At 48.3% G+C, this 25,104-nt stretch overlaps 1 protein-coding gene across 1 annotated transcript; it reads right to left on the reverse strand.

Annotated features, from left to right (window-relative positions):
- Positions 1–1,798: 1,798 nt before the first annotated feature.
- Positions 1,799–22,236, reverse strand: KANK4 (KN motif and ankyrin repeat domains 4). Its single transcript, XM_026040731.1, has 11 exons — positions 21,900–22,236; positions 18,793–18,950; positions 14,733–14,814; positions 11,317–13,317; positions 10,237–10,348; positions 8,672–8,902; positions 7,971–8,058; positions 7,118–7,337; positions 5,669–5,811; positions 4,446–4,646; positions 1,799–1,945 (listed from the first exon to the last, which is right to left on the reverse strand). The coding sequence occupies exons 3-11, from the start codon at positions 14,746–14,748 to the stop codon at positions 1,799–1,801; spliced, it is 3,159 nt and encodes a 1,052-aa protein (XP_025896516.1). The 5' UTR covers positions 14,749–14,814; positions 18,793–18,950; positions 21,900–22,236.
- Between the last annotated feature and the right edge of the window lie 2,868 nt (positions 22,237–25,104).

Consider the following 25,104-nt stretch of genomic DNA (forward strand, 5'->3'; position numbering starts at 1 on the left):
GCACCGAGCTGCCGGCGTGGCCGTTTCCGCAGGATAAGGCAATTGGATTGTCGCCCCGCGGGGAGAGAAACCGCTGGGTTTGAGGCAGCCCTGAGCGAGCTGCAGGTTGTCGCTTCTGGCTCTTTTTCCCCCGAGTTTTAAGTCTAGCRGCAGCACCGGGGCGGGAGCCCCGGGCGCCTCGTGGAGGTGCCGCTGGCGCCCGGCGGCGCTGCCAGGCTGTGCTCGTGTGGGCGCTGCGGGCGCGCGCAGGGACCGCAGCGGCCCAGCTGGGGCCTGCACCTGGGGACACGGTTATCTCATCCCTTCTCCACAGTATAAGAGCTCTCACTGGTCCTGGGGAGTCTCCGTGGGGCTTGGGACTGTTTTCACAGGAGTTTCTCCCCAGCCTCACARAGCTGGATCTGCACTGGGGTACCAACAGCAAGGAGTGCTGGTATCCAACTGAGGAGTGTTGCAGTAATGAGGGAAGAGGAAGGGGCAGTGCAAGAGATTTAAGGATATGGTGTAAACTGACTTGCAAACTCTAAAAGAGACTGCACACACACACACACACACACACACACACACACAAAGCCTAACTACTGAATGTGATCTGCTTTTAGAAATATTAACTAAGTCGTTTGCAGTCTCATACCACACACCATCTTGATGGCACAAGGATGGACACTAATCCCCGCCTGCAGAAGCACCTGACGGGTTCTAATGCAGTGAAGCACTGGTAGCTGGCCTGTCTTGGTGTACAAAGGCTAACGAGTGTGATAGCGTTTGGGCAGGCAGGCCCTGRGCCCTCCTGCCTCTTGTGGGAAAGGGGGGAATTCAAGACAACAAAGAATTCTGCCTCAGGTGCAATTTGCCAGCAGTGCTGGACTGACACCCAYGGGACAGCGAGCCCAGAGGAAAGTCTCTCTGTGAACCTCCTGGCCAACAGTGCCACATCCTGGAGAGGCCTGTGATCCTTGGATCCTGGAGAGGACGGGGATCAAGGCTCCTCATTCGCCAAATGAGGCGATCCTCATTTCCCGTGCTGGGGTTGGGATAGCTCCAAACTTCACATTGTGCCTGAGCATCACGTGTACTGATGTGCAGGGCCTGTCCACAGACTACATTTCCCGGTTAAGTTAAGCTTAATTAGGAAAGATAAGAGCCATATGGTGATTGGGAGTACAGGCAAAACAAGGTCTGTTTGTTTGAGTCTGGTGCAGTCAACTATTTTCCTAGAGCATTATTTTTTTTAATTCTTACATCAACCCCTGCATAAGCAAACATAAATAGGATTTTATACTTTACATAATCCAGCCAGCTTGTATTTGTTGTTACATATACTGAATAATTGCTGTCTGCTATTGCATACAGAAAGTCTAATAATAAATATGAGGACACAAACTTACACGTTACATGAGATACGGTTATGCAGTAGATTAAAAAGAACACCATAGTCTAAGGTTACAAAAAGTAAGTATTGCTTTCCCAGTGTGCTTTCCTTTTATATTTTTTTGCACTCACCTGTCAAAACTGTGCTGGGAGCGGTGTGAGTCGAGCTCAGAGTTAACTTCAGGACTGACCCTTAATAAAAGGCAATCCAGTTAATCCAACTCTCCAAAACAGTATTTGAGCCATGGTGCTATGTGTAGATTAAGGCTATATAAGTAGGCTTAATGCAGCAAATTATACATTAGGGTTGTACGCAAATAACTGACAAAGTTTGCTCCGCCTGTGACTCCAGCGATGCTCAGTGACACTGGCCACGGTGGCTGCTGCTTCACCCGGGCCTGCGGSTGCTGAAAAACTGCGTGTTTGGTCACCCTGGTGTCCCCGGCGCGGGGAGCCCGGGGGCCCGGCTGCTTCCCTCGGCGGCGGCCCCGCGCGGCTCCGCGTGCGCTCGCAGCAGCGCCGCGATCTCCGCGTGGGCCGAGCGCTCCGCCAGCTCCAGCGCCGAGCGGCCGTCCTGCCAGAAGGAAGAGGAGGGGGATTTTACTGTGCAAATCTTCAGCTTTCACATCTTGCATTTTTGGATAGCGTGGATTCAATTAACCTGCAGTTGGAGCTGGAGCCCCATTCACCTGGAGGGAACTGACCCATCAAAACGCTGTTGCAGAAAACAGAAGAAAGCACCATGGGAAAACTGACCACATAAGCCACTTGGGGCTTCCTAATCCATTCTTTTTATGAATTCCCCATGGAGTGCAGAAACCTAGAGCTGGTTCCTCCTGGTCATAGACAACTGATTTATGTTGCAAAACCCTTTTAATACAGCCAGCCCTGCAGCAAACTGCTGAGATTCCTTGGCCCAATTAAGGTGGCTGTTGCAGTACCTCACAGTTACAAGTACAAATTTTCCTCTCAGCTCCATACATGCTTTAAAATGAGCAACTGGTCAGTAAATCTTCCAGCAGGATTTTGAGACTTAACTGGCCCTATGCACGTACATCCCGGGAGGGTCTCGTCTCCTTCCTCGTGCCATCTTTTCAGCTAAGCCACATGAGTTGAAGATAAAATTGCAGTTTAGCTGGGATACAGCTGCATAAATGTAAATGCAGCCATGTGCTCTGTTGCTAGTAGCCTGTGAGGGAACAATCAGCTCAGCCTCTTGTAGGTTCCTGGTCTAATAAATCCACGTCACGCACGTGCCTACCAGCAAAGCGCTACTTTTCARTAACGGGTTATTAATTGAATCCTGGAGGTCCTGGGCTTGTTAGGAGACAAGATAGCAGTCACTTTGCCCTGCTTCAACCTATTTGAAGCAGYGTGGCTTTATCCCCACGAGAACAATTTACTCTCTAATATTAGCTGTATTAACCAGAGGGAAGATACCGGTATCAATTTGCGTTCCTCTCAGCCTGTAAATGGCCAAGGAACTGAATCAGCTCCACAGGTTGTTGCCTACGCAAGAAACCACCTTTCCTTCAGGCYGCACTGGCTGTCACCTCATGTCACCATCCCAGTGTGCAGCCCAACAGGCTGTCGGGAGCCACTTCCCAACAGGAACGAGCTGTTAGTTACGGCCCCATCCAGGAACGCACTGTTAGCTACRTTTTTGTGCAGGAATTAGCTGTTAGTTATGGATTCATCCCTGGGGACCTCCAAACCATGCTCCCATAAATAAGCCTGCTGCTCTATGGCAGCCCTCCTGGGACAGACATGGGATTTTGGCGCGAGCCAGTTGCCAGCCGAGGCTCCCATCACCATCTGCCATCCCGCTACGGAGGACCAGGGCACGTGGCCACGTTGGAAACACAGCCCCAAACTAGCTCCTGCCACCCAGGGCCCCTCCAGCCTTGCCCTCGCTGCGGCCAAGCTGGGAGTATCCTTCTCTGCAGCAAGTTGTGCCTAAACAGCTCTATTTTGAAATTTCCTGGAAAATATAAACAGCTSTTGAATCCATTTTTAATCTTTTTTTTTTCTTTTAGTTCTCTTGTTGCTGCAAGATCTGCCAGACAGGTTTACTGCTTCCCTGTGTCTCACTTGTTCATTATGACCAGCTCTTTTCTGCACAATACTCTTTCTGCTTGTACATTAAACTGTGAATAATCAGAGGTATTGATATGATAATCAAAAGTATGATTTTTTTGTTGTTTGTACAGCTCAGCACACAGCAAACTCTTAGCTAACAAACAGTGTTCACAGCCATAGCACCCAGGAAACTCTGCAGTGCATTATTATTACTATTATTATTATTATTAACTCCTGATGGCTGTTTCTGTTGCCTTTCTTTGTGGCAGTGTTTAGAACAAAGGCTACATGGACATGTGCTACATGGATCACTTGTAGTTGTGACGGTTCATTTATGGGGAAATAATGTAGCTGCTTAGTCTGTTCTGGTCATTAAGATGAAATAGGATTTAAGCACCATATGGAAGAGCTTCCCCAACACTCCTGTTTGCATTAGAGTTTAAGCAGATGAGGTGCACGGAAACATATTTCTCTTCCCCTCTCTGAGTTATCTCAGGCTAGGAGCAGTCTGGGTCTCCATTAGCAGATGTCAAGGGCAGGGTGAGTTAGGTTTTCYCCTTTCATGGGTGGGTTTCAGTTCTGAGGAGAGAATTAATTGCTTCTGATTTCTAGGAGCTGAAGCAGTGTTGATTCCAGATATCCAGGAGGTCCCTATTTTTTTAAGTTTTATACGAATTCCCTCCTCACAACCGCCCTTTGTCACCCCAGTACTGGGCTAGCTGTGATGATGCTTTCGAGTCAATCTGCATTCTTTCCCTGTGGGTCTGTGCTTACAAAGGAGACACCGGTGACCTCTTGAGCATCCTGGCATTTGCTCCAGTGCGGTCTGTTCTCCACCAAAAGCAATACAGGGAGTCTCAGCTCTTATGAAACAGGAAACTCCAGAGGACACATCTGCAGGTCAGGTGGTATTTGAAATCACCAGAAATGCTCTTGCACCGAGGAGGCAGCAGGGACCCCGTGTTCCCTGTCCATTCCCAGCGGGTTCCCCTTACCTTATCCGTGCGGGCGACGTCGCAGCCRGGCTGGGCCAGGAGGAGCCGCACGATGTCGGCGTTGCCTTGCCGAGAGGCCACCATCAACGCCGTGGTCCCCTGCTCGTCCGGCACGTTGACGTCAGCCTGGCAGGACAGCAGGGCCTGCACCATGTCCTCGCGCTCGTGGCTCACGCCGAGCAGCAGGGCCGTCTGGCCCCCCTGGGAACAGCAGCAACAGACTGAGCAGCAGAGAGCCCCCCAGAGACCTCCCGCTGGTTTGGGGCTATAAACGCTTCCCACAGCGGGGCTGGACTGCCCGCTGTTGAGCAGCAGGGCTCCCTAATTCCTGCTGGTAGGACTTTAATTTCAGTTTACACACATTCAAAGATGCATTTTGCACTGGAAGAGCTCTATAAGCAAGCAAACTGTCATCTTAAAAGACAGTGCACCATCAAATTTGACACTGCTGGGCGCCAGGGTTCTGCAAGCCCAAGACTTTACCCCAAATTGCTCCTCTCCTTAGCAGAGTTTGCACCTTTCATTTGTTTGTTTATTTTTATTTTGCTCTTGCTTCCCTTCTGAGAGTGCTGTTGGGCGCCCCAAAAGCTGTGAGCTCCTCRACAGCAGCTGCCTCTGGTCCCATGGGCGCTGGGTTCATCCCACAGTGATCCCAGGAAAGCAGCAGTGAGCACCACCCCACACGCTGGGATGCTCCACGTCCTGCAAGGCTTTAATTAGTAGTCGAGAGATGGTGTCTCACCCTCCTGAACTGACAAAGCAGTTCTGTCACGGCCAGGGAATTCTGGAGGATTTAATTAATCATGGTGGACTCTGTATTTAGGTGAAGGTGCCTTTAGCTTTTGGGAACCAGGAGCTCCAGCACTGCATGGCCCACCGAGTCTTAGTTTCATGCTGTATTTTCAGTATTAGAAGTAACTCTAATCATATCCCCCCAGAGGTCTCTATGGGGGCATGATTATGAAGGAAATTATTCTCATTATGCTCAGCCACAGCTTGAATTAACAGCCATGYAACCAGTACCAACAGCTGCTTATAGGACCGAGCTCTCCTATCCCCTCTGATTTAATTAAATCCTCAAAAATATGCCCCAAACTTGTCGGGGCAAACCTCCAAGCTACCATTCCAGCTGTGCTGGCTGTTGGAACAGCAGGAGTTTGACGATCGGCACTGCCAGCAGGAAAAGGCTGTACCTGGAGCAAGGCTGGACGGCGCTGCCCTACCTGGCTCGCTCGCACRTTCACGTCTCCCGCCCTCAGCAGCTTCGTCACCACCTCCATGTCGTGGMGGCTCTCGGCGGAGGCCAGCGGCGTGATCATGAGGGCCGTGTACCCGGCCTTGTTGGGGCGGTCCACGTCGCACACCCCTGTGGACGAGACCCCCCCCACCACGTGCACAGTGTGGACAATGGTGGCTGTGTCCTGCGGCAAACCCCCCGTGGCCTGACTCGACACGGCACCACGGGCCATGGAGCTGCCCCAGCTATCTAGGACTGCACCTTTATCATCATCATTAAATGTCTACTCCTTAAGGATCCAGCACAGAATTAAAGGTCCTTGCAYACTCTACATTGCTACATTATTATCGTTGAGGTCAACTTAGCAATTCACTTTGCTGACCATAACCAGATTTTATCCTGCATTGAAAAAGTAATTTATGCCGTGGGCATGTGGCCAGTTGTGAAACTGTTGTGATTTATTTTAACTCCCARACTTGGGGAGCGGCAGCAAAATGAAAGCCGCCTTATGAGTGGGTAAAGCTGTTTTGCTAGATTTGACTCATAACTCAGTTTCAGTAATACCAGCTCTGAAGAGCTTCAGAGTCTTATTTTGGTGCTGTTCCTCTTGGTTGGCCCCAAAGTGGGGAATTTGCTGCCTGAGACACTGTAACTCACATTGATGGCAGCCCAACAAGCAGCAATAAAGTTGCTGATCAGATATCTTTCTGTGACGAACTTGGGGGGAAAAAATCCCACCTTGCTTCACAGACTAGAATTAGTGGGGCTGTTTTTTAGCATGTTTAATTTCCAGGAGAGACACATCCTTTTGCAGTAGGGCTGTCAAATAGACCCACAGTTAATCGTTCAAGACAGCAGTAAATTTCACAGTAAAATGCTTTACAGTTTTTGCTCTGAAGGATCTTTCTCAGACTGCTCTATTTTCTTTTCAACTGAAGAGCTTATTTTCAATTATAAGCATCACATTGGCAAATTCTCTCAAGAAATACATTGGTGCCAGTGTTTCAAAGTGAGCTTTTATGTTCTGGGCCCTGCAGATTAGAAATGAACTGTGTCTAATCTAAGAACATGCAATTTTAGTGTTGCCCTTTGAACTTTGTTGCTTCGGGCATTTAGCGAAAGAAAAGAACAAACTTCTCCCAATGCCCCGAGGCTGTTTGGAGGCCTGTGACAACAATTGGTTTATAGATGTGTATGATAATATGCCATTTTCCTAACATTTAACAGATTGTCTCGCCAGCAGAAAAGGCCAAAGTGTCTTTATTCCTTCTGAAAGCGCTTGCATTTCCCCTTCCCACCCTCTCCCCAGCAGAATCTCTGCTGAAAGCGTCATTCTTTACCAAAGGAGCTAAAAGTTCACTGGTTAAGATGTTTTTTTTTTCCCCGTGAGGCTCCCAAGGCAGCTCAGTGGTGAGACCCTGGGGGCTGCCCCTACCTGTGTCTAGCAGCAGCTTCGCAACGGGGAAGTTGGAGTGGGAGACGCTGTAGTGGAGCGCGGTGTTGCCGTTCTCATCGGCCAGGTTCACCACGGCCTCCAGGAGCTGCGGATGGGCCTTGCCGAAGGCTTCCAGGAAGGCGGCAACGGCCTCGGCGCTGGAGGATTTCTGGCTCGACACACGGAACCACTCCTGGGAGACAGCGCCCGGGATGCGCTCCTGCAAACGCAGAGCCAGGGCTGGCTCCTTCCTCTGCCGCTGGACGTGACCCTGTCTCTCGTGGCAATGCTGCCCTTCTCCCCTGGACACCCACCTGGGACATCTCTGTTACCCTCTCCCTGTTCACCCTCTCCTACTGCAGCATTTTAGGGAGGTAGCTCTAAATTTYCTCCTAAATTCTCCAGCCTCCTGTCTTCTCCTGTCCATATTGAAAAAAGGACATTATTTTCACTCTGAGCTGCTCTACCAGGTCAAGCCCAGAGGAATGTGCTGTGACTCAGCCTGCAGGGACAGCAGATCCTGGAAATCTGCCCAGGTCTCTGCCCTCTGCCACTTTATCCTCCGCCCTGGCATTCCCTCAGTGTTCAGCACATGGRATGGGTTTTGTGATTACTCTCATAACCGAAGAGAGAGAGGCATTTCCTGTGGGAATTTGGATAAGTGTGCAGACAAAGCTCTCCTCTCCCTCTTTTTTTCCCCCAACTCGAARGTCACCTCGACCCCTTTCTCCTTCCAAAGTTGTCCCTGGCATGGCAGGACACGCTCCACAGTGCACAGCTAGGATAGGTTTACTGATTAAATGTAGCAGAAACTGGGAACTGCATCTGAAATTTGATTGAAAGATATCCATACCAGATGCTCGTTGCTTGGGGTCCTAGTTTCTGAGAGGTGTTTGCTGAGGAGCTGGCAGTCAGTAAGGCAATCTTCAGAGGGTTTGCATCTGAAAAGAAAACATTTGGGTAAATCTATTATAAAACTGTACCAATATGTAGCACTGGAACAGGAAGGATAATGTGCAGTATAAATGTTCAGGTCAGAACAATTTAAGCGCTTTTTAAAATGCTTAACTTCATGCATGTAACTTGTCCCCTTGATTGGAATCAGATTTTAGGTACAAAATTAAGCACTCTGTAAGTGTTTGCAAGTGAATCCAGAATCTATGATCTGCACGATCAACTTCAGCTTTTACTATAATCCTTGAAAAGAAAAAAAGAAAAAAAAAATATTTCTGACTGCAAAGAAAATTCCTTAGCAATTTTACTTTGGGCGTGGTGGTGGTGGAAATGAGCTAATTCACCCCTAATATGACTCATTTTGCCTTTTCCATAATCAAGTGTAGGGCCTGAATCACTTGCCATTCGATTCTGCAGTATTTTGGAAAACATTTAGCTCTTCAAAACATTTTCCCATGTGTACAGAAGCCACGTTTCTCTTCTCTCCAAAAATGACTAATTTTGCTGACAATTGGATGTCAATTCTTTCATTGAAGCTTCAAACCTGCTGGCTGATATTTATTGCTGAATGTAGCTAAAATACTGTGGTTTGGGGCTTACTTGTCAGTCCCGTGTTGCGTGCCGGTTGTCACCGTTGCCGCTGGCTCCTGCAGCCCGTTGTCCTCGTGTCCCTCATGCTGGGAGGTCTCCGATGCCAAGGGATCACTCTCATGTGCAGCTTCTGGCTGTCTCTGCTCTGATCCATCCGATTTCCTCTCSGTCTCATTGTCTGAATCCTCTTCCACTGGGCTGTCTTCACGACTTGTGTCTTCACTTGAGGTCGTTTCATAGCTAATTGAGGACATCAAATGTTACTCCTCCTTCCCCATCTGCAATTACAGGGCCTGAGCCAAGACTCATTGAAGACACCCATTGACTCCAATGGGCCTTGGATGAAGCCCAGTGATACTCATGCTAAAAGCGTTAGAGCTACATCCAAACTTTAGGTTACTTGTTTTTTTAACCTCTGAGGCATCTGTACTCCCAGTTCCCATGGGGATCTGAACCCCCATTCAAGTAGCCCCACTTTAAGAAGACCTCTCTTTGGGTTATCTAAAAGCATTAGTAACAGTAAGATCTTGCAGGAGACAGAACCTGTAATTGTCAGGGATGCCCAAACCGGTCAAGATTCCTCTACTCACTACAAGTTGTATCAGCTTCAGTATCTGTTATTAGAAGAAACTCTACTCAATAAAAGTGAGTAAACCCTGATATGTTGAACAGCTGTAACCACAGAGCAGGGAGGAGGGGAAGAAGTACGTGAGCAGAAATCAGCCTTTGAACTTGCACACATAACTCTGTGCCCAATGAAGAGCACCATGACACCATGGAGGGACAGGCAAGCGACCCTACACCTGGACCTGTCCTATCATTCTGCACACTAGCAGTCAGGGAAGGAGATCAAAAGCCAAGGAGAGTTAGATGCATGGATAGATAGCAGACTGCACGTTGGAGCAAAAACTGTAACATGGTCTCACTCCAAGATAATTCCACAGCTACGGGGTTCATCTCTTCTCAGTCCCTGAACCATCCACTCCTTCACCTGCTGCTGAACTTTATCCAGCCACAACTCCAGTTAGCTCATTACGGTCTCAATTATGTCATCAGGAATCCCCTGGTGGGGACCCAACAAGGCTAAATCTCAGCTCCGCTCTCAGTTCAATAGAGCTTAATTCACGTAGCTTGGTGTAAAACTGCCCGCTTCCCGGTGGGCACCGACTTGTGCGTTTGCTGGTTGCACCACAGCACGCGGGTGGGCAGACTGACTCTCTCCCTGTGTTCGCATGGCACGCAGGTCCATGCAGTTGGTGCAGGTTTGCACCCTGCCTGCCCAGGCCTCATCCAAAACCCACCACAGTTCATGGGAATCCTCCCAGTGGCAGGTCTGGGTTTTGGGTGAAGCCCCAAGAGACTGGAGCACAGAGAAATCTCTAAAAACACCCGTGTCCCAGTCTTTTCTACAAGGTTATCAGTACTGGATTAAAGAAGGGAGAGAAGAGGCTCCATTTCAAATGGCCTTTTAATGGAGAGATTTGGAGGGAAAGAAAAGAGAAGAGAATGATTTCAGCAGTACAGACGACTTTACATGTTAGAAAGGCAGTTTGATCTTCTTAATTGATGCTTACCCACCATTTACCCCAACAAACTGAAGATTCTTTTTGGTCCCATTGCCTCCTGCATGGAAACCATAACCTTTCTTTTTCATGATAGATTTAAGACTTGTGGTTGGAGAGATTTCTAGCAAAATACAAAATAATAGATTAAATAAGCAGATGTGACATAATTATCAATAGTTATTCTCAACCTGTAGTAACAAATGACAAATCATCACAGTAAGCATAACAACTTGACCTTCTAAGATTCCTTTTATAACCTGCAGAACTAGCAATGCCTCTGGACACAGCTGAACCTGCCTTGCCACCTTTAAAATAAGGACCTCAAACATCTCCAAGTGCCTGCGAATATAAGGCAAGTGGCTGGGAAGTGTATGCAGGTTCTGTGAACTCTCTTTGAGCTCTCGTAACAAAGTTTTCTGAGGCCTCTCTCATCTTTTCAGCATCGATGCTATGGATGTTTCTGCCCAGCGCCTCTCCTACAATACTATAAGGATGACTCACTCCTTTGGAGTCTGAATGGTCTCTTTACGTATTAATTCTAAGTAACAGTTGCATATTTATTTGCAAGGCCCCTCTGACCAAGAAGAGGGAACCTTGCCTTTTGGATTTTGATAAGCTAAAATTGTTCTAGATAAACTATGTTGTGACTAGGAACGGGCCTTTTCACAGCCTCCCTGCTCAGTAAGGTTGAATGGTTTTAGTTTTGATGAATGTCGTGCTGATTTATACCAGAGAAGCAGCAAATTCCTGCATTCTCCCAAACTGGAATGTGTAATCCATTTAAGGAAAATTGTCATCAAGGTTATTCAAGATAATAGCCTAAGGTTTTGAGGCTTTTGCAAGCTGACCCTGCATGTAACTGAGCCACAGCTTTATCAGCTCTTACATGGATTATTTGTATATCATTTTTAAAATGTCATGGCTTGTGATACGATGAGATTTTTTTTTCTCAAACATACATTTCTAGCAGGAGCTATTTCTGACCTCACTGACACTAGGTAGCCACCGAGTTCCACAGCACTACACCTGCTCTACACTTGATTAAATTAGATTTGACCCAGACGTGTTGAAGCCTATGCCATTATTTACCCAACTGTTGATACTGTGTGTTCGAATTCTCCTTATCTGCTGGCCCCTGTGTAGAGTAGGCAGATAACAACGAGTTTAAGGAATTAACTAATTGGTTCTGAATGGAGCTAAGTTTCGAGGCAGGCTGCTTAATAGCACTTGCTAACTCCGGGTAGCCATGCTCCAAACACATCCACTGCTCTTGCAGGAGCTCCTGGATTTTTTTGACATATTGGCCTATGGGATCTACAGCGGCGAAATCTTCTTGGTTACGGTGACCTTCTTCTTCCATCACATCTTGATTTATATCCTCGCCACTGCCGGGCTGGCGTTCACCTGTATCTGAGCCAACTTTTGTTCCTCGGTAGCTTTCTGTGCTCACTGCATGAGCAGCAAGATTCTGGGTACCAGAATTATTTCTTTTATTTCGATTGTCATCACCGAGATGTTCATCAATCTTCAGCTCAGTGGGGCGTGATGTCTGTGCCTGTTTGGCAAAACGTTCAGGTCCCTCTCCACCAACTGCCAGTCTCTGATCAATCTGAGCCAACTTGCTATTTAACTCCTTAGCCTGTGAGTTCATGTTGTCTGCTCTGTGGATGCTGCAGCCTATGGATTGTGTAGGGATCGGGATATTTACATTGATGCCTTTGTCGTGGCTTTGCTTGGAGCCGTTTGTCTGTGTGAGCTCGGTGTTCACCGCAGCATCATAGTACTGCAGGGCACTGCTGCCCTGCTTGGCCAGTGCTCTCGTTTCCCTGCTATTTTCACAGCGCAATTTTTCTTCTAGCTGAGCTTTGGAGCTTGCGAGTAACTTAATGCTTTTCTCCTTTTCCTTGATTTCATTATCTTGCTGCTTCAGCACTACCCTGATCTGTTCAAGTTCTTCTTTCTTGCTGCTTAGCTGCTCCTCCAGAATAACAATCTGCTGCTTCAGTGCTGCAATCCTGCTGGCCTCGTCTGTATCACAGTGCAAAGGCTGAGGGCTCCAATTTTCCTTGTTCTCTCTAGCCCAAATATTTCTGTCTTCAGCTTTTCTCAGTGCATCTGGTGCAATTTCACTTACACTTAATTCCCTTTTCTCATGCTTCTTGTTTTCATCCACAAGCTGGAGGGCACTGGCTGAGGCAGCTCTGCCCTTGGCTAATTCAGACCAGCTGTGTGTTCCTGCTGCATCACATTCCTCTCCCCGGCTCTCCACAACCACCTGCAGCTGCTGCACTGCAGGGTGCTGGTTTGGCCATGGAGCTGGCATCTCCGGGGGCTCTCCCAGCTGGCGCTCCAGCACGGAAGCGACCTTAACCTGCTGCCACCCGGCCTGCTCTTTCTTCTGCACCGCCGCTTGCTGCTCCCGTCGAGTCTCTTGGGGAGGATTTGCTGTGGCGCTGTCGGAGCGGAGAGAAAGCGGTGCCTCCTTTGCAGGGCTAAGGGGACTTTGGGAGCAGCCCTTGTCCTCAGAGGGCTGAGGAGATGCCAGGGGCGGAGCGGGCGCGGGGAGCTCCTCGCCAGCGCTCGGGCCCGGCGGGAGCGCARCCGGCAGACTGGAGGCGCGCAGCAGCTGGGGCCTGTCCTGGCGGCCAGCCTCCCCCTCCGCCTCCCGCGCCAGCTCCCCTTGCCTCAGTGCCTCGCCTAAAAGGGCTTTTCTTCGGAAACTTGGCTCCTCGACAGCAGCTGCAGATGGAGGCAGCTCACTGGGTACCAGGGGACGGGGAGGTTCCTCTGCCCCCAGCGATGCCTTCCGTTGTGCAAACGAGTAGGTCGCAGTCCAGCTTTTGCTGGGAGTGGAGGTATACGCGCGAGAGCCACTCTCCGGCAGGCTGAAATTGCGGGGCAGAGTGCTGAATTTTGGCTGCTTGGCTTTCCGGTGGATGTGAACCCTCCTGATGGTATTCCCTTTCTCAATGTCATCCACGTACTTCAGGAAGTCCAGGTCTAAGTGAAAGCCATAGGGTGTTTCAACAGAGTAGGGGAGGCTTCGGGGCTGGTCTTTGTCCCCATTGGATTTAGGCAGCTGATCGTTTGCTGAAATAAATGCAGGGAAGGGAATGATTGAATTTTAGATAGCTGGTAGATTAAAAACAAAGAAAAGGAAATCAAATACATGTTTAGAGCAGAAGAAGAAAAGCAACTGCACCTTTCAGCAGTCTTAAGTAATGCAGTGCAAGTCATGCATTGCTTCGGCAGCAAATACTGGCTCACAAGTTATTCCCTGCAACTAATGAATACAGAAAAGGATGGGAGCCTGACCCAGCTAACCAGCCCTGCCTCATGTATTTACATCCGTGCAAAACATGTGCTTCCTGCAGTCCCTGGATGCGCTTCACGGAGCATATCTTCTAATGGAGGCAAATGAAACACCATGCAATGCGTTAACTGCAAAACAGTCAATTTGTCCCCTCATCTGTATGCAAGGAAGAGGCAGAGCCTCAGCGGCGCAGCCTCGTGCCGCATACGAGCATCTCTCATGAAGGCAGATGCTGACACTAGATACGTCAGCAGTTGGTGGCAGCCGTCAGTGCGATGCAGACACGCTGGCCTCTGCCTGGCACCTCTCCACGTGGTCACTCCTTCCCTGCTGTAAGCAGGGACCAGCGAGTAACTGCAAGGGACTTGCTGCAGAAAGGCCAAAGCAGGGCTCCAGGTTATAAATTATTGCCTCTGGGGATTTAAACTTCTGCACCTGTAATGCAGCAGCGCTGTGTGCCCACGCAGAAGCAAACCTGGGCATCCTGAAATGCAGCCCATAAAATTCCCAGACCCCCATTTCAGTCTCCAGTGTCTAAACAGTTAACCCCCAAATCTAAATTCAGGGAATAAAAGCAACAGCCTGCTTGTTGTTCACCTTTTTCTTTCTTTATGTGAGGAGTCCCTGAAATGAAAATGATCTTGACTGCTCCGCACCTTTGAGGAAACAAGCCACGATCTATAAACAAGGAGAGGAGTAGCCCAGCCAAGATAAAACACGTTTCATCATTCTTTCCTTTGTCTCCATCTTTGTGCAGCAGCTGTGCAGGGACTAGGAGAATTTGGCACCGATTTTAAATCCTTTCATCACAARAGCACTACTGAAATGTAGCTGCTTTTCTGATGGAAAATAGCATGTGAAAATCAGAGCGATGATAAAGGGAAAAGGCAGCACATAGTAATAGGGCACAAAAGCAAAGCCCCACAATTTGGAGAAGGACCTACAGAGAGCAGAGGATGGGAGGGCAAGTATGTGCTGATCCGTAAGAGCTGGGACCATGCTTCACCATGGTTTACAACAGCTGCATAAGAAATGAAAGCTCCATTTTTCATCCCTTGGCCTTCACATGTATCTAAAGAACACAGGTTATCTGCAGTATTTTGGGTGAGGAAAATACTTCTTTTTTTTTTTTCTTTTCTTTTCTTTCCCCCAAGAAACAAACACGCAAACAAGCATCCAGTAACCTCCATACCATCTGTCTTCTCCATGATGTGGTCTAATCAGGCTGTCAGTTAAACATCCTCCGACAGGCTAGGACAGATGAGTCAGTTCACCTTTTAAAAAAGCAAATACACATCTTAGATGAAAAAGATCAATCATCTTAACTTTACCTGTCCTTAAGGCCTTACACTGCTTCACAAGACTTGCTTTTAGTTCAAGTATTCTGAAGGCTGACCATGTCTGATGAGCACTTTTAAGCATGCTTAGATCAACGTTTCCTTCTGTAATGGTAACAACTCTTGCTTCACAGATGGATCCAGGGTGTTTCTTCCTTACAGAACACCTCCTACACTACAAAACTACTATGTGTTAGATTACAGCTGGACACAAAAAAGGAGAAAGGAGAGTTTCTGTTAGGTCTGCAGTCGCTGGCATAGGAACGCTCCATTGATTACTACAAGCTGGATATCATTTGCAGCTTGCATCCTGCTTAATATGTCATCTTGTGGTGAAAATGGCCAGGGATCAAAACTGTGCATAAAAGTGGCAGCATAAATGTGTTAACATCCAAAGATTCAGAGCCCATACTGAACCATGTTCAAATGAAACCCAAGATTTCACAACGTGTCCGTATCATTATGGTGAGCCTTCACCAAACACTGAAGTCCACTAAATCATATTAGTTCTGTGGAAGCTGTTTCTGTTGGAAAGGTCTGCAGGTGGAGATCTACTACAGCCTGCTCACAAGCTTCATGTGCAGCCTAGGCTCTATTGTGCTCATTTCTCCTTCCCATCATGAACATGGTAAGAATGTCCCAGACTGCAAGAGTTTAAGGCCAGGAATGAGGCCTTCTTCCACACTGCTAGAAAGATACCAGATCTTCCACGTTGCTAGAAAGATGCCAGAAGGAGGCAGGCTGGGGGTAAGGAGGACAAGGCAGATGCATATTACTCTAGGACATTCCCTAACTTGCATGAGGAGAACAGGAGAACATCAATGCTCTGAGTGAGAAGGTCTGTCTGTATTTTTGTTTCTGGCCTGGGAAAAAAAAAAAAGAAAAAAAAAAAAAGAACAAAAGCAGGGATTTCTAGGAAGGTAGGTTGACTGTTTAGGGTTTTTCTTCAAGTTTCTAATTTGGTTCCTGTCAGAGGGCCAAAGAGAGTCCCAAAGACAGCAGGTTAGAAATGCACTGCCACTTCTCCAAGAGGGCTGTAGTGGGCCCCTAAACTACACCAGATTTGCAGGAGAAGGAGGAGACAGCCTGAGGAGATGGCTGCTGGCCAGCAGGGAACGCAGCAGCGACCCTTTCTTTCAGAATCTAGTTCACATCCATATCTTTGATCAAAACATCAGAATCTGAATTCTTTTTCTGCTGTTAGTATTTTGCCTAAATAAGGACTTGAGCATTTCACCGTGCTTTCACAGCTCCCTGTGAGTGGGATCCAGCCAACTTCTACCCTCACTTTGCCTGTTACAGCCCCTACCTAGCACTAGGTAGCAACTTGAGCTTTTTTTCCCTTTTCTGCATGTCCGCCAGCAGAAATCTCCCTAGAGCACTGGCTCTCAACAGAAGCTGCATCTAGTCTGTCCTCTCTGCTATGCTGAATTCCCCTTTTCTTATGTAATTATTTTTGCAACTTTCTTGTGGAAATGGCAAGATAACTAGAGGTATAGCTCAGACAAGCAGAGTATGGAGGTGCTGCTATATGTTCTTCTCATTGGGAAGCACTGAGATGAAGTATTTTAATTGCATCAAAGGCCAAGAGATAGTGAAGCAAAATCCTGCTGCATTATTATCYTAGCACGGATATAGTGAAAGATCAAAATCCTTTAAAATAGCATAATTGCAGTATAGTTGTTAAGGTAAATCTGCATATAGCCACGATGGCATGTTTAGAGGGGCCCTAATCAAAGCAGAGTATTAAAAATGTTTCCATGGCAGGTGCTTTGCTGCGGCTGGTGCAGCCAGACACAGAGCCTGACACCTGCCCAATGAGTAATTTGCTTATCTGCTGTGCGAACACCCCAGCCTCTGCTCACAAAAGCCTGTTTCTGAGCCACTTTGACCAACAGACTCTCGATGTGTTCCCAAATTAACTGCATTTCTTCTATAAAAGGCAATTTCTTCTGCCTCTTTCTGCCAATAAATAGTGTGTGCCAAAATGAACACTAACCTCTTTTGCTCAAATGTTTTTTTTTAATTTTCCGATTACAGTCAATTATGAAGCAATTATGAATCCCAGCTACAGTAGGACCAGTTACATTTCACTCTTCTAGGTCATTTATTAAAAGAAAAAAAAAGGAAAAGAAAAAAAAATGACAGTCAATAGCATGCTTTTTAATATCTACATAATTATATCTAATTAGTTCATTTATGAGCTGGCTCAATCCCAACCCTGCAATCCAAATTGATACTATTACTTTTCTCTTTTGACCAATCTCTTTCAGAATCACCTCGTAAAAGGATGCTGAATGCAGCCTACCAGCTTGTTGATGCTCCCGCATTCCCCCTGGTGCCGTTTAGACACAGCTCTGCTGGCTTGGAGCCAAAACCACAGGTCCTTGTCCCCCAACTGGTGCTCTCCAATGACTGTCCCTAATAAAAATGAGAGCGAAATGAAGGCATCCATCCGGATAAACGTCCTGGAGACCCAGCTGCCTCCCGCAGCCATCTCAGTGCAATGGATGTTGAAAGGGGTTTCATTTCTATTAAGGAAGGGACTCTGCCTCCAGAAGAAGGACAATCTTCTACCCAAGAGCCTATTCAGGCTGCAGGTGAAAATCCCTCCGTGTTTGGTGCCAGCCTTTGAGGCAGTCTGAGGAGAAGAGGGTGCCGCTTGCTGGGGACAGGGAGATAGGGACACTCCGGCACAGATTTGGTGGCTTTGGTACCCTGTGAAGGGTGACCACAATGGGGATTTGCCTTCTGCAGCAGGGCTGCAGTGGCTGAAGCCACCTACCTCCAAATCTAAAACATCTGAAGTTGTCCTGGGCTGGCCCTCGTGCCCCAGGACACGGTGCTCCAGCTGGCTCCCCAGGAGCCCTGTCCCGGCCTCTGCGATGGCAGAGCACTCACACCAGCCCAAAAYGAAGCCTTTTGCCCTAAACCAGGGCCTGGCTTTGGCACTACGTCTGCTGCAGCTCACCCTGACCATCCTTTTTGCACATGGGAAGGGACCCATTGCTGTATCCCCATAATATTTAGAGAAATCACATGGACATACGATGGCATTGGGCAGTTCTAAAAACTCGTGTCCTCTTTCTCCTTTAGTAAACCCTGAGCCCCACTGTCACAGTGGTCCCAGAATATGCACCAGGAGGAAGGATGTCCTGCTCATCCTTCTCCAGCTGACCCTGGCTCAAGTTTTAACAGAGACAGACTGTCCCTATGTTACATAATACCGAAAACCACTACTTTAAACCCCAGGCAGACATCTCCGCATCCACAGCACCTTTGATTTCTAGTTTTACTGCACCCGACGGCTGTGGGGAGGATTAATCTGTGTTTATATCACACTGCTTTCCACAAGGCAAGCATAAATACAGACAGAAACGCAAATCAAGAAGCCAAATATTTGAGGAGGCAATAGTACAGACCGGAGTCATTCCATCCCCTTGGGCAACCCATTTGCAGTGATAAKGTACTGTCTTTTTAAACAGCCATGTCTCAAAGACTATTTCTTTATTTAACCCTTCCTTTACTCTCTATCACTTGCCAGGACATTATAAGCATCGACCCCCCGCTCTCCCTCCCAGTTGCCCAAGTCAGCAGAAATGAAAGCAGCATTTTACCACTCAAGATTTAGAGAACAAATTAACTGCACCACAAAGACAGATAGATGCGTGAAAGTCATTCTCTGAGAGGATTTTCCTAGTAATGTTAAATTAGAAACATTTAACCCCATGTCTATAAATATAAGAAGATAATTCATCCCTGCTGGCTGAGTAGCACGTTAACCCGCTCTCATTAGCTCTAACACAACACGTTTTTTCAGCTGTGACTGTCATTTTCTCCTGCACTGCAGCAGTTCGATTTAGCACTTCATTATGAAAGGAAAACTCTCATTAGAAAAGCATGTTATCGTGTTACCTTCTCATTCTCCCAGCTACAGAAACATCAGCGAGCAGAAGYGCTTTCCTCCCTCGGAGGTATCTTTCCCAGTGCTGAGAGCCAATAGTTAAGTGTTGGGAGCAGCAAACGTGCGTTTTCCAGTTGTTAGAAAGTTGGTCAGCTGATCAGTGACCTTGCTTGAAAAGCAAACACAAGTTTGAAACAAGAAGAACAAAAGATGGATTAATTTCCTAATGAACCAAGCACATACATCTCCTATGACCTTTTTGAAGACGGTTAAAATCTGCTCTGTAAAATCAGATACTTTTTATAGGGGCATATTTAGCTTTTTCATAAAACACCGAATGCTAAATCCCGCTTGGGCTATCACTGGACTGTCTTCCTTATCAGGAAAGATTATTTAAAAGATGGTCAATTATTAACAATACATTTCTTATTATACCTGACGTTGCAGATCTTCCCACCGAGCCGCAGTCGCTCACATGCTGCATGGTCGCTGGGCTGAATATATTACTGAGCCTCTTTCGCGCTTCTCCCAAGAAAATTAAGGCAGCTGCCACAATTAAAAGGCAGCACCTTTACTAGAAGACACAGAATGTCTCAGCATTAGTAATTAATTCTGTTTAAGCCCCATTCTTGCTGGGCTGGATGCCCACCCGACTCAGCCCCGTGGGAGCTGGAGCGGGAGCAGCCACTGGCGCCACTGCCGATCCCGTGCCCTTCCCAAGCAGCACAACCCAAACGCTCCCAGTGTTAGTGAGGAAAAAACACGGCTATTTGACCTCACTTTTGGTCTGCAAAGTGGCGCCGCTTACATTCTTTAAGGCTCAAAATGTAATTTTAGAAGATGCAGTTTCAAGAAAAACAGGCCAGTTTTGCCCCTGCAGGAAGTACGAGCCTGAGACTGCACAGAGGCGAAACAGGGCGCTCCGAGTCATGAGCACTCCCCACGTGAAGGATGTGTTAACTTTTCAGGAAACTAATGAAAAATGAAGTGCCCATTTCAGGAGCCTTTTAAAATTCCATCTCTTCCCATGTCGCTGTAAAATCACATACACCACACAGTGCTGTTACTTTCTGCTAACAACTTCCTACTTCAACAACCAGTTAATATGGTCGGGATTGAAAATGAGGTTGAAAAGGAGTGAATTTAAGAATATGTTGGCTTCTTTAATGTTTATTCCAAACACGTTTTGTCAAATTCTCCTCTTGCTCTTTGCTGCTGCTTACATTCTCCGTGCAAAGTAGCACAGTGGGAAAACATACATTAAGATACAGCAGAGATTTTAAAGAAAGCTCCAAAGATTCGCTTATTTTTTGCATTTCCYGATACAGCCCTCATGGTCTTCTGCATGTGCCCAAACCAGCTTTCCAGGAGGAACCACCAAGGACCGCTGCCCAAAAATGCAAACTCATCAGTTAGAGGATGGTGCTTCATTGAGCCACGACCTGTGGGTTTCCAACCACAAAGGACATGTGAGAAGGATGTCACCTGGGCAATGGTTGTGTCAGGTCCCGTGGCTCTCCCCAAGTGCAACACATCCCCATGGCCTCTCCATGCCCCGAGCCTGTCAAGGCTCAGGAAGAAAAGCAGGGGCAAAAGACTCAGATCACCTTCTAACAAGGTTGCAAGGCCGCAATGGGCTTCACTGAGCGGCAGCAGGGGCGGGAAGCTGCTCCGGAACTCACCAAAGCCTCTCCAAAAGGCAAGGCCTCAACTGCAGAAGAACAAAGGAGTGGCCAGGAAATACTCAACACACCCTGGGCAAGTTTCCTTGGCCAGGCTCCGGAATGTTCCCGGTGCCAATCCGTGTTCCTCTCCTGCCATGGATCCGTCACAGCCCTCCGCTCCCCTTGCTCTGTGCAACTGGATCGACACACAGAGCTGCRCTTCATCCTGACATCTGGGGGGCTCCAAGCGCTGGCATTCAAAGGGTTACACCAAAAACCTGCTCCATCCAGGCGGTCTGCTTGATTACACAATAACCAGCAGAGCTATTATTGCAAGTGGACATACCGAGAATAAATATAGCCTCTCGGGGAATATTTGTTATACAGATTTTTTCAATTCTGTTTGACTGCAAAGGAAGAAAAATAATGCATTTCCAATCTGCTGAGGACATCAGCAGCACGGGTGGGAAGGCTGCTGCACGGCGATGGGCTCTGAGTGTCTGCTCTTTGGCATAGGCCAAGAAAGGCATTTCCTCCCGGACCGAAAAAAAGAAGTTTGAAAACTTTGTGGGATTAAATAAATAAATAAAGTGGCTTAAAGCCATCCGTGTATTTGGAATAGAGAGCAAGCAGGGTTTATGAACTGGCAGGGCCTTTATGGTTTGCCCTGCRAGAAGCTGTCATTATTTGGAAGGGTTTAAAAAGTGAGAGAAAACAGGGTTTCCTGCAGCAGAGCTGTGCAGGCCGAGGCCCCATTGCTAACGCAGGAGCGGGGCAGCAATGTGCACAGCCGCTTGCAGCGGGACACTGGGCATTAGCACCAGGTCGGCACCCCATGGGATCACCTGGGAATGTGGATTTGGGCTGGTTTGGGCCGGGCACAGGACCTCAGTTGTGCTGCACTAGCCTGGATCCACCAAGAAGGCAGCAGGGTGATGCCACCGGGACAGGTTTGTGCTCTCTGATACACGCAGAGCAAATGGATGCAGAAAACCCACGGGAAGGAGCTGTGCATGGAGATGGGTGAGGGCAGCCCAAAGGGCAGGTTGCTGCTGACAGAACGCACCCAGAGACCACCAGTGACTTAGGCTTGTGTGTATAGCAACGCACGCCTGCTCTGCTCCTTGGGCTCGCAGTGAGACGTGGGTTCCTGAAGGGTGGTGGAAAAGGTGGTGGTCAAGAACTGCGTAGCTTGTGCACAGATGTCATGATCTGCTGCAACGCACAGGCATCAAAGTTGGGAGCTTTGGAGGGAAAGAAACCCAGGAGCAGGCTGAGGAAAGAGGAGCCAGAAGGGCAGAGGAGCCGGATGAAGGTCTGGAGCGAGCAGGGAGAGGGGTAAAGCAGTGGCCTTTTTGGAGGACTGCCTGCTGCTTTTAAATGCCTCAATATCCTGCCCAAGCAGTGCTGCCCTTGCAAAGTTTCTTTGRTTTCCCTTGTTAGAGGATACCCACCTTTAGCTGCCAGGCTGTTTAGCACTGAAGGGATTTTCTCTGTGCTTTACATGGAGAACAGTCGCATGGAGCTTTTGCACAGTGTTGCCTTACTGCACGTTTCGGAAGAGGCCAGGCACAGATCTGGGGATGCAGAGTTAGTCACCTTGCTGGAGGACAGGCTGTGGTGGATGGCACTGACTGCAGGTGTTTTAGATGCTAGAGAGTCTGTGCTCCCCACGTCTCAGACTCCCCACAAATCACCTCGGGAGTGACAAGGTGAAAACAAGGAGGGGGATCAGTAAGGAACAGGGATGCCAAACAGCACCGCATGCATTTGGGAAGAGAGGGTAATTGCAGAGCCTCGGCATTATGATACACTGCAAAAAGAGACGTGCAGAGACGTCTAAGTGCCCGGGGAGAGAGCGGGCACAGGCCTGCACGGCTGTGTGATGAATCCCGGGGCCATTCCTCTCCCCTGCTTCCAAGCAGGATGTGCAGTTGTGCTGCAGAGCTGCCTGTGCTGCCTCGCAGCTCCTCCTGGAGCCATCCCTAGGGATGCACGAGGGCAGTGGGGCTTGTGCTGGGCRTTATTTACCCATTAATAAAACTTGCAGATAATACTGAATTGGRGGTATAATTGCAAACACCAGAAAGCAGACTTTCGGATGGAATATGAGCCGTAGCTGACTAAGTCGGTGCAAAGTGACTTCAGTCTTGGTCAAGCGCACTGCAAGATTAGAAACATAAGGTAAAGAACAGCAAAATGAGAGTCAACTGGGAGAAATGTAAGCTGAGGAATACTAAACGGGCACTGAGCAGGAAGCAGGAATTTACTCTCAGGAAAAATGAGCGACTAGAGTTTCCCAGAGAAGCAGCTGAAGTATTTGGGAGACTGAAGAGAAGTGCTGCTGGGGAAAGACAAAAAGGTATGACTGAAAAGAAGGACATGAATCTTGAAACCACAGTGAATCTAAAGCGATGCAGAATCCAGACGCTTGCTGAAAATTCACCCTCTGCACAGGGGCCTGGTGCAGACATATGGCTCATGTGGACACGCAGCAGAGGAGCCATCCATGAGGACACGCTGCATCCCTGGAGCTTCCCGGAGTCGCCGCCCGCCTGGGGCTGTGCGGTGAAATKCCAGCGGATCGCTTTAATCTGGGAGCAGTCTGCTCTGTGATTGCTCCCAAGCTGGGGCTGCAGGCAGGGAGGAGGTTTGCTGTGTTCCCATTCTGGTGTCAGTAATCGGCAAAACTGCAGGGAAAAAAAAAAAGCAGCGGAGGCGGGTGCGGAGGGATGAGGTTGCAATAAGTCACTGCCAGGGTGTGCTTGTTAGATGAAAAACATCCTTCACCGGAGTAAAAGCTGGAGAATTTATACTGGAGTGGGGCAAAGTCAAGGAAGGGATGAAGTTTAAGGGTTCAACCCAGAGCAACAGTGGGCAGAGAGGAGAGTTTTAGACCTCCCGGCACTAAAACACACAGTCTGGCGGGTAACCTCGCTTAGAGGAGCAGCCGCCCGAGGGATGGATTTCACACAGCTCTTCAAACAGCACTAACAAAGTTAGGGAGATACCAATTTTGCTAAAATTGCTTATTGCTATTTAATAGAGTTAACTTCCTGCCAGGGTTTCCATTAAAGATGCACATGTGGAGACGAGGCATGGAGGTATCGAGTATCCGGCCCGCTGCGAGGGGGAAACAACTGTGTTCATCCCCTCATCCGATAACCCCCTTTCCAGCCGCCCTCTGATTCAGTCCAGTCATGGCCATGTAAAATCTGTGGTTAAACCTCATGGTTTTATCAGGCGCCTTGAGAACTGTGATGTTTTCCTTAAAGCTGCATTTCCTGGAGCCAGGAGACCATGGAAAGCACTTGAAACCATTAATCAAAAATCAGCAGGCAAACAAAAATCCTCAGTGCCTCATTTGTAATGCTCAATCTTATCCAATCCCTCTCCAAAGTTTGAGAGGAGCAACTGCAGCATGTGGGAATGCTGGTTTCTGGCCTTTCTCAGCTTCCTTTTTGCATCTTCTTGTCTTTGGGACTGGTCAAACTTCACTGCCACATTCTCAAACATATCTGGTTAAAGGAGCTGGTATTTCCTTGAAGATACAGAGTTTGTGCCCCGCATGGCTGCGGTTGAGGTGCCCTTGGTGTCTTTGCACAGAGGCGCAGCGCTGGAGAYGTCTCCATTCCTAAGGGAAGAGCAGAAGCCTTTGGGTGCTCTCCAAGACTGGTTGTGGAGGGAATCTGTGAGGTGAAGGTGCTCCTGCCTGGAGAAAAATGCTCTCCCGTTTCTCTGGGAAGATGCTGCACACGGTGGAGCCCTGCGCAGAGATCCCTTCTTCCCCTTACTCAAGCGGCAGCACATGGCAAGGGAGCTGCTCCACATGGGGCTGGATTGTCACCCCGCCACAACCCACATCCTGAGCAGAGCGTGTGAAAACATCTGGCCGAGCGCTCTCCCTTGGCTGCTCGCCACGTCRCAGTGAAGCCACCCAGACATTGGCGCGTCCAAAGCCACCAGGGGCTGCCCGAGCCTGCCCTGATCCCCACCAGTCCYTCTGGGGCAGGGCTGGGTGCTGCGGAGCCACGTGAGCAACGGGGGCAGCACCCAGACACGGGGCAGTCTCATGTGATTTCCTGCTCCTCAAACAAGACATTCATTTGTGGAACTGAAAACCACACAATGTGCATGCAAATCTCTCTCCCCAAACCCACTGCCCTGAGAAAGATGAGAAAACAGCCTGTTTCCATCCATGAAAGCAGCATCTGCAGCCTGCCTTGTTCAACCTTGGGCTGTAACCACCACAGGGCCCTCGCCTGCCACCAAAAACTTCCCCTCCGGCCTTAAGCTTTTCTGAATCTTCATCAAAACTTCCTTCCTCTAAAAGCTCCTTTCGCCTGGATGTCATTTGCTTTTGCGCTGCCCCAGGAGAAGGCATCACTCTTCTTGCTCCAAGAAAAATCACTTTTAAATTGGCCTAATTTTTGCCTCTACTTTTCTATTTCTCTACTGTCCACGCTGTTCAGTGCACAAATCCCTACACTTAAAACGAGAGGAGTCCTGCTCCCCACGAGGGGACATCAGGGTCCTATGCACTGCCAASGGCTCTGCAGTCCCTGCCCAAAATGGCCTTGCTGCAGTGCAGGTTTAATAACAGCACATTGAATATTCTGCTCCTCTCTCAGAGAGAAGAGGATGGAGCTGCTGTTTCCT

This window comes from Nothoprocta perdicaria, unplaced genomic scaffold (genome assembly GCF_003342845.1).
Source record: "Nothoprocta perdicaria isolate Ctin4 unplaced genomic scaffold, notPer1 scaffold_262, whole genome shotgun sequence".
Classification (NCBI taxonomy): domain Eukaryota; kingdom Metazoa; phylum Chordata; class Aves; order Tinamiformes; family Tinamidae; genus Nothoprocta; species Nothoprocta perdicaria.